This window comes from Abrus precatorius, unplaced genomic scaffold (assembly GCF_003935025.1).
Source record: "Abrus precatorius isolate BTA unplaced genomic scaffold, Abrus_2018 Scaffold5, whole genome shotgun sequence".
In the NCBI taxonomy this organism is placed as follows: domain Eukaryota; kingdom Viridiplantae; phylum Streptophyta; class Magnoliopsida; order Fabales; family Fabaceae; genus Abrus; species Abrus precatorius.
The window spans coordinates 1,389,905-1,399,271 of NW_020874395.1; the positions used below are offsets into that span (position 1 = coordinate 1,389,905).

General features: G+C 27.1%; 1 protein-coding gene across 2 annotated transcripts; it reads right to left on the reverse strand.

Annotated features, from left to right (window-relative positions):
* Nucleotides 1-2,665: 2,665 nt before the first annotated feature.
* On the reverse strand, nt 2,666-6,088 carry LOC113867627. 2 transcript variants are annotated; one of them, XM_027503032.1, is made up of 4 exons: nt 5,938-6,085; nt 5,496-5,562; nt 3,637-4,517; nt 2,666-2,849 (listed from the first exon to the last, which is right to left on the reverse strand). In XM_027503032.1, exons 1-3 carry the CDS (start codon nt 5,986-5,988, stop codon nt 3,673-3,675), a joined length of 963 nt encoding a protein of 320 aa, XP_027358833.1. In that variant the 5' UTR covers nt 5,989-6,085; the 3' UTR covers nt 2,666-2,849; nt 3,637-3,672. The 2 variants fall into 2 exon arrangements, with proteins under 2 accessions (XP_027358833.1, XP_027358832.1); XM_027503031.1 differs by lacking the exon at nt 2,666-2,849 and having other exon boundaries at nt 3,305-4,517; nt 5,938-6,088.
* Nucleotides 6,089-9,367: the final 3,279 nt, after the last annotated feature.

The window sequence follows — 9,367 nt, forward strand, 5'->3', positions numbered from 1 at the left end:
ATCAAACTCACTAATTTATGCATTTTTTTTACAGTGAGAGTCAGAGATATACTATCCTGAAATTATAGTTTGGAGGGTCATCTTAAAGAAAATTAAAGTATTGCCTTTGTACAGCTATACTTGTGTGTGTGTTTTGTTTTTTAAAATTGACTTCTTAATTCATAACACTTTGCATGCCTTCAACTTTAAGTATCATATCACCCTCCCCTTGTCTCTCTCCATGCATGCCTTTGTCCAATACAACCGTGTTTTCTCTTGTACTTCCAGAATCCAATAGAAATTTTGTTAATATAAAAATAATAAAAGTTCTCTAGTAAATTAAAAATAATTTATACTTATTTATTTATTTTTTTCTAACAAAATTTTTTGTCTAAAAGTTTAGTACTAAAGTATTACAGTCAACGATTTACAAACCTTATTGTATGTCCCCGAGTATCTTATGTAGATTTCGGTGTGCTGCATGCATGTATTTATGTCTTATGTTAAAAAAATGTTCGATTCACACTTAAACTATGAACCACAGTAGAAGGGTGAAAATACAGTTTCTTTCTCAAACAAATGTGTTTGACAAATGGAATTTCTGTCTCAAACTATGGTTGTAGAAGTTAGAAAAAGAAAAGGATAGTTTATAATATATGTTAGGTCTCAAACCATATAATTTGTAAGTTACTATTCCAACACACGTTAAGTGTTTTACTTTTAAATTTTTGGTATATAAAATCTGCAATTTAATATAGAGATAGATTAGACTAATTTTTGTTCGACCTGAAATGAAGTGATTATTATAAAATTTGGTATCACTGAAATTATGACTATCACGCGTAAAATACGTATAATGTTATAAGGATGAGAGTTGATGCAATTAAGATTGAATGTGTTTAATTTAATTATTATGTAGCAGTGTTCTCTAATTCTAAGAATGGTATTTAGAACTATTCAGAAAGCATATTATATGTTTAAGGGAGGATTAATTTTCAATTTAAATTAACATTTTTCTACTTGAATATTTTTCAGAAAAAAAAAGAACAAAATAAAATATTATCGTGAAACTTTCTAACATCCATTATTCATTTTTAAAAACATTTTCTATCCATGAGGAGTCAAAAGTGAACAAATATTAAGATTACAAAAGAAAATATAAAATTACAATTTTTAACATTAAAAACCATCTTTTTCTTTTTTATCTTTCAAAAATAACATTTCAAAAGATATTATTCATTTTTAGAAATTAATTTTTAAAAGGGTGACACTAATTATGGTATGCTCTTTATGTAAACCGTTAAGCATAATAAAATGTGATTTTAAAACCCATTACGTAAACATGGTTAGGTGCTAAGGAATTGATGAAATATAGACAAGACTAACAACCAACGCGTTCTAAGATTAAACAAAATAATTGTCCCCACAGTATAGATTTCTCTATCAACATTGTTTGGCCACAAAGAGGTTGTTGCTATTTGCTAATGTTATTTTAATATAGAACATCAAGTGTTCACCCAAAAAAATTGGCAATTAAAATAGCCACGAGTTCTATGGTCGTTAGGAATTAATATGCCAATATGTATCTACTAAATTAATGTATTTATCAGAGTTCCATTACTTCATTGATAAGAATTAGATTGTATATAAGTTTGGTTTCTATGAACACAAAAATACATGTGCGTGCTTTTCCAGTCACGCAATGCTTACAAGAAGCTTTTAACTTGGTATGTTACTTGAAACAAGAACTGAAAGAGAATTTTTAAAGATTTCTCAATTGCATGTTAATCAGAGTTAATTCGATTTCTGAATTAACACGTTAGATTTTAAGCAACAACTAAACCAAAAGTAAAATCAAATATTGACGACTGACATGAAATAAGGATAGGAGCAAGTAAATGGTTTTTCTAATGCGACAAGTAATAAAAAAAAATTTAATGTAACATTTAATGTTATCAATACTAATTTATGCAATATTTTATAATATATATATATTATTTTTTTCTATATGTCTTTAAACTAAAAAAAATGAGAATCATGTGTTAAAAATTAAATTTAAAAATAATATTATATCACAAGTTCTAATGATAAAAAAATTAATAAAAATATTAGTCTGATAATACAAACTAGATAGTTAAAATGAAAAATAATATTAAAAGTTATTTATGATTATAAAATACCTATCAAATTACAAAAAAAGTTTTACCGTACATTAAAACAAAAATAAGAATGTTAAGATAGATAAATAAATATGAAAAAAGACAAGATTCAAGATGAAAGTATATAAGAGAATATTATAATAGTAAAAAAAATAATTAAAAATTGTTTAAGGTGATTTAATTATGTGTTAAAAATATCTTTAAAAGCATCAATAAGGAGAATGAATTGTATGACTTAATCCAATATAAAAAGTTTGAAAAGACCCAAAAGAATTTTAAATAAAATTATTAAAATAAATATTTTAATTAACCAAATTTTTAAAAATTTAATTTTTAACTAAACTAAATGGCATTATGTAATCTATTTAGCCGACCTCACCTTGCAAAATAAGACTTTGTTGTTATTGTTGTTGTATGTCTTTAAAGATGTTAATTAAATAAAATTATTATATTATTCAAAAACTTAACTGAGAGATGGAATAAAATTCCAATGGTCATTTTTATAATTTTGTAAGGAGATATCATTAAATTAAATTAAAAGTAAAACTCAGATAATTTTTTTATAATTTTTATTAATGATAAAGAGTGTATTTGAAGAATAAATTGCTAGAATTTATAGTGCTAATCTATGGAGATTCATGCAGATAACGCATGTCAAACCATATCTACGGAGTACAAACTTCAGCATCCATGTTAACTAGGGGGTCGTTTCTGCATATCAACAGAAAAATGAAAATTCCAATAAAAATGATACGACATTATAAAAATACAATTAGTATAATAATAAATCCCAGTTACTGATGGAACATAAATCCTAGTAGGAGGAGCTATGCTTAAAATGTAAGCAACTAAGCATTACTGCAAAGTCATTAGTAGCATTGGTTATTTTAGATTTTAGACAATAAAAGACCAACACTCATCCAATTCTCATTATATCAAACCTGCATTGGCAAAAATAGAAACAAAAAGATTGCAAAATGCAAACTAGACTAGTCAAATGTGATGAGCTGATGAGAATCAAACATTGGTACAGCAACCATTTTAAAGTGTCCCCTGATTCCATAGGCCCAGAATCAGCCACAGATAATAACACATTCAGAATCAATAAATCATATAGATGCAGCTGGGCACCATTTTACCTAATACATATTCATAATTTTCTTTAAATGAAGGAATGAGGTCTAGAATAGACCATACTGTACTAATAAGTAATAACAGCATTCTGTACAACACTGTCATTCAAAGTTTCAGTCTTCAAAGTTAAATTGTTTTATTTTTCCACAATAACAGCATTCAGTTTCCTGCATTAACATATGACAAAAAACCATGGTAATGCAAATCAAGCTTAACAGACTTCTAATTTGTTTATCTGCTTGGTTTAAACCTCTACCTATTCACAATACTAAACAGAATTTGATCTTTTTAATTCAGAGAGATTGAAAAAAGAAAAAGGGGAAGGGAACTATAAATAAAGTGACACAAGAAAGAAATCATTTACATGATGTTTCTGGAAACACAATCTGTCTTCTTAGACCTAGCATCCTGTACTCATACTGCAAGATTGCGTGATGTGGAAAGCTTTGGCTCCTATGTTGAATCCAACATTCCCATCTACATGATCATATAGTTTTCTGCAGCCAGGACATCGCGCATCTGCCTCTAGGATCTTTTTGTGACAAAAAAGGCAGAGACGAAATCCACATGAACAAGGAAGAAAGCTCGAGTCTGTCACGTCCAAATCCTCATAACAGATGGGACATTGAGCAGGTTGGGAAATTATTGTTTGCCATGCCCAAGGTACTGTTTTGTGGTTATTGTGCCAGTTTGAATTTAATGAAAAACTATGTTGCTTTGCGAGGTTGGGCAAACACTGAGGACGAAAAGCATCATCAGGTTTCCAAGCACGACAGTTTAGATTTGATTCAGAAACTGCTGATTTGAACTCCGTTCTTGAGAAATCCACTCTAAGATTCTTGGCAGCCTCTGGAACTGGAGGAGACTCTGAAATCATGGAGCGCTGAGTATCATTTGCATATAAAGCATCAGCAACAGCCTCCCAGTCATCAAGGCATCCATCATCTACTTCTTCCTCGATGACATTAACTGAGTAACAAGTACTCGCGCTGCTGCTACTGCCGCTACTTCTCCTAGAGAGACCAATCCCCGATTCATCATGATCAAAAGTATTTTGAACAGGGATGTTTATGAAGGATCCTGACTCATTACCCTGGATGCAAGAGCCTTCAATATCCTCCCCTCTTCTCCCCCCGTTTTCCTTGTATGATGATGATGATGATCTATTCTCCTCATTGCCAATTTGCTTAGACAATGGACAATGATCAGCCCTTTCATTTGAGTCAACATTACATCCTTTTTTGACTGAAACAAATCAACGTAATCGACAATGAACAAAATAAATAATAAAAAAATAGTGACTTTCCAAGGATTTTGAAACAATTCATAAATAATGTTTATACCATGTTTGAATTTAAAATACAATATTGTGAACATTTCTTGCATTCCTTTGATACATAAAATTTGGTCTTATGTTACCAGTTAAATAGACTATATAGCCTTATTACACTTTAGATTTTGTTTATTGTTAGCAAAGCATACAACATTGGAATCAGTGATAAAGCATGGTCATATGATGCTTCCAACAACGTCAGATGAGAATGAGAAGCCCTGACCATGTCATAACAAATCATGCCAAGCTTTCAATATCCTCTTACTAGAATATTACAATTCAAAATTTGATACAAAGATTATTCCATACATGTTGAACTATACTAAAGCCATAATAAGTTTGCAAGTAGATAGTGCAAGGTAGTAATATCATAAAACCATTTTTAGGATGGTAGGTTCGTGAAAATATTAGAAATGGACTAGACATCTGTGAGTGTTCTACATTCAAACTGAATAAACTGTGACACGATATTATAATGGACCGAATTTGCCACCAAAAACTAGCTCAAGAGGGGAGGGTTCCCTAAGTCTTATAAAAAGTAGTTTAGCCATATTAATATGAATGTGGGACATCTTAACAAAAGCAAATAAATATAATAGTTCCAAAGATAATGAAATGAAAGGAGCAACAACAAAGGAATAGACAAAGGATCTAATTTGCAGATAATTAACAAATAAAAGGAAACTCCAAATTGAATCATTCTATACATAAATTATTAAGACATTCAGCATTCATGGTTGGGTCAGAGAAAAAGGGAAAATAAATAAATAAATAAATAAAAAATATTCGTGAATTCAATGTCATTGATGGATTAAAAACATGACCGAAAAACATCATTTGTATTTGAACAAATTCATGGTGAAATGTGAAAATGAAGATCAAGAAGCTACCTCGAGAAAGCCATTGTTCACGCCGAACGTCAAGCTTGATTTGCTTCAGTTTCGCCGACCCATTTGTCTGAACAATCACATTGCCATAAGCCAATGAAAATGGAAAATCAAAAATCACAAAACCATGCAAAGAAAAAAAGGAAGAAAATTTCCAAAACAGAAAAATAAAGAAAGAAAATCGCTACCCTTTGATACTCTTTGTTTGAATGAAGGGAAAATTATAAAACACCAAACCATTGGAAAACAAAAATAGAAAGAAAGAAATTGTTACCCTTTGATACCCAACAAAAGAAAATGCAATGCAATGAGTCATGAGTTGAAAAAAATCATATCTTTAACACAACAGGTTCAAAATTATGAGAAGACAATTGTTTGGAAAAGAGAATGATTTTAGAAGCAAAAGAGAATATAGAGAAAAATGGGTGAGGGGTAGAAAGGTTACCCTCTTCTTCTTGTTGCAGAGAGGAGAATCAGAAATGGAAGCAGAGGCCATTAAAATGAGAGAGAATGTGATAAAAGGAAGCAGAGAGGGAGAGAGAGAGAGAGAGAGTAGGATAGGGAGGGAGTGGATGTTCCAATGTGTTCATCAACGTGGCTTTGTAATTACCATAACGCTCTTTATATCGTTTACAATTTTTATTAACATAAATTTGATTTTTCTTTTTCCCTTCATATGTGTGTAGGGAGAAGTAGAAGTATAAATGCATTGTTCCACCTCGGCTTATTTAATATTCGTTAAACTTTCTTCATAACTTAAATAAATAGTATATCAAATTTAAAGTTATGTTTTATTTTTAAATAATTTATGTTTAGGTTTTATAAGTTTAATATTAATAACTTATAAGAAACTTAATTATATATATATATATATATATATATATAGACATCATAATTTTATTTATTATATTTACTTAAAATTATAAATTTGATTGCTATTATCTTTTATATATGTTATTATATTTTAATTTTAAAAATTTATATTTTAAATAAATCATAAACAAACTAATGAATTAAAATCAAAATTTTAATTTAATTTATTTAAATAAATAAACTAAATTTAAACAGTCTATTTTTAACATATTTGAATTTCAAGTAAGTAGCTCACCTCGACTTATTTAAATTTTTTTTTAAAATTATTATTTGCTATGAGTTACAATTTAAACTAGGTAAATTCTATAATGCTTAAAAAAAATGAAAGTATATTATATGTTCTTGTATATGTAGAATAATCATAACTATTAATTTTAGTAATAAAGTTAATAGTATATTAACATAAATATCCTTTAATATCTTAATATAATTTTTAGAGAGTATTAATAGTCTTTTAAATTTAAGAGTACCATATCAAATATTTTTAAACTATTTTAATTTAGACTAAACATTTAATGTATTTTTAACATTCATTTCATTTCTTAATTTAAAAAGTAATATCAAAAGTGCATCACCTATGTTGAGAAACTAATGATTTTAATATTGTTTATAGAGATTGAAGAGATATATAGATTTTTTAACTAAAAAAAAACTACCTAAATTTTTGGTAGATTAAAAATGAATATTAATTTTTTATTATTTTAAACTTTTTATCCCTGACATATAAATGTCTACTGTTTAATTATAGTTCACATAATTATTTTGTAACGTAATATATACAATGTTATTGTTGTAACTAAAAATGAGATTTATTTAACGTATTTTAAAAATAAAAGTGAAAATTTTCAACTGATTAACTTATATAAAAAAAATTGTGAGTAAGTAATTAATGTATTTTAGATACCATAATAGGTTCTAATTATTAAATTATCAACAAATAAGTTAAAAACAATTGTTGACAACTCAATATTATGTGTTTATAAACTTTGTTGGTAACTTTTTTTTTATCAAAACTTGTGGAGGACGTATTGAAGACATTTAGGCATTAGTCTCTTGAATTACACAATAATCTTTAAAATAATTATTTTATTATTATAAAAAGTTTAGAAGGAGGAGTGGTTATCAGAAAAAGACATGTCACTAAAATGAAGAAAAAATAAAATCTATTTCTTAATATGACAAGTGATAAATAAATACTATAATAAGATTAGGAATTAGAATTGCCCAACAGTTGAGGTTAATGAGTTCATGACTGAGTGCTTTTTTGATTGATGAGATAAAAATAAAAAATACAGAAAGAACTTCTCTTGTTACCCTTTTAAATGTTCTGTACATTGTCTCAATGGGACAACAGTTACTCCAAAATAGTTAGAAGCAGGAGTCTCTCTGGTTAATAACAAGATGAGTCGAGCTTACCCACTCTGTCTCAACTCAATAACAATAACTATATAACTATATACACTAATAACTTTAAAGTTATTACAAATAAGCTTAATAACAATGATTATTTATAATATGAGCTAAACGACATAACTCAATATTTTGACATCAAATTAATTTGAAATTAAATTAAAGTTATAACAAAAATTGATTTATGTCAGTCCACACATAAAATATCCAACAGTTTCTCACTTGGATAACATAAATTAAAACCATCATATTATTTCAGATTAATCAAAAATATGTGGTCACAACAAGATGTCAAAATAAGTCAACAGAAACTATAACTATCTTAATAATACAAAAAATCATATTAGAAAAAGTAGTGATATTACACACTATAAGATACCTATATCTGGTGACTCAACAACAACGTGGAATATGGATAAATGGAAAAGCACAACAAAAACAGCATGCCAAGCTATAAACGATGTGCAATTTTTCTAACAAAATGGCCTAAGCATCCGCCCAAGGTGCTTTATAAGATTCAATAAATCTTATTATAACAATAAAATTGAGACTGAGTCCAAAATGTCTCCACAATTTGCCATCACAGAATTATTTTGTAATATAATATATACAATGTTATTGTTGTAACTAAAAATGGGATTTATTTAATGTATTTTAAAAATAAAGGTGAAAATTTTCAACTGATTAACTTATATAAAAAAATTGTGAGTAAGCAATTAATGTATTTTAGATACCATAGTAGGTTTTAATTATTAAATTATCAACAAATAAGCTAAAAACAATTGTTTACAACTCAATATCATGTGTTTATAAACTTTGTTGGCAACCTTTTTTTTATCAAAACTTGTGGAGGACATATTGATGATATTTAGGCATTAGTCTCTTGAATTACACAATAATCTTTAAAATAATTATTTTATTTTTATATAAAGTTTAGAAGGAGAAATGGTTGACAAAAAAAGACATGTCACTAAAATGAAGAAAAAATAAAATCTAATTTTTAATATGACAAGTGATAAATAAACACTATAATAATTATTGAGTGCTTCCTTGATTGACGAGATAAAAATAAAAAATATAGAAAGAACTCCTCTTATCATCCTTTTAAATGCTATGTACACTATCTCAATGGGACAATAATTACTCTGAAGTAGTTAGGAGCAAAAGTCTCTCTAATTAATAACAAGATAGATCGAGCTTACCCACTATGTCTCAACCTAATAACAATAACCATAAAACTATATTCACCGATAACTTTAAAGTTATTACAAATAAATCCAATAATAATGATTATTTATAATATGACTAAACGACATAACTCAATATTTTGGCATCAAATTAATCTAAAATTAAATTAAAGTTATAACAAAAATATAAATTTTATTTCAAAAATATTCATAATATTAAATGATGTATTTAATAATACTAATAAAAAAAATATAAAAAAATTTAAAAATTAATGTATTTTTAATCTATCGTTTGTTTCTTATAATAAAGACTGAAAAAATAATCTATTTTATTTTTTATAATAAAAAATTAGAAGAATATTATAATGCATTTTGATATACTAAAATAGTAAAAATATATTATAA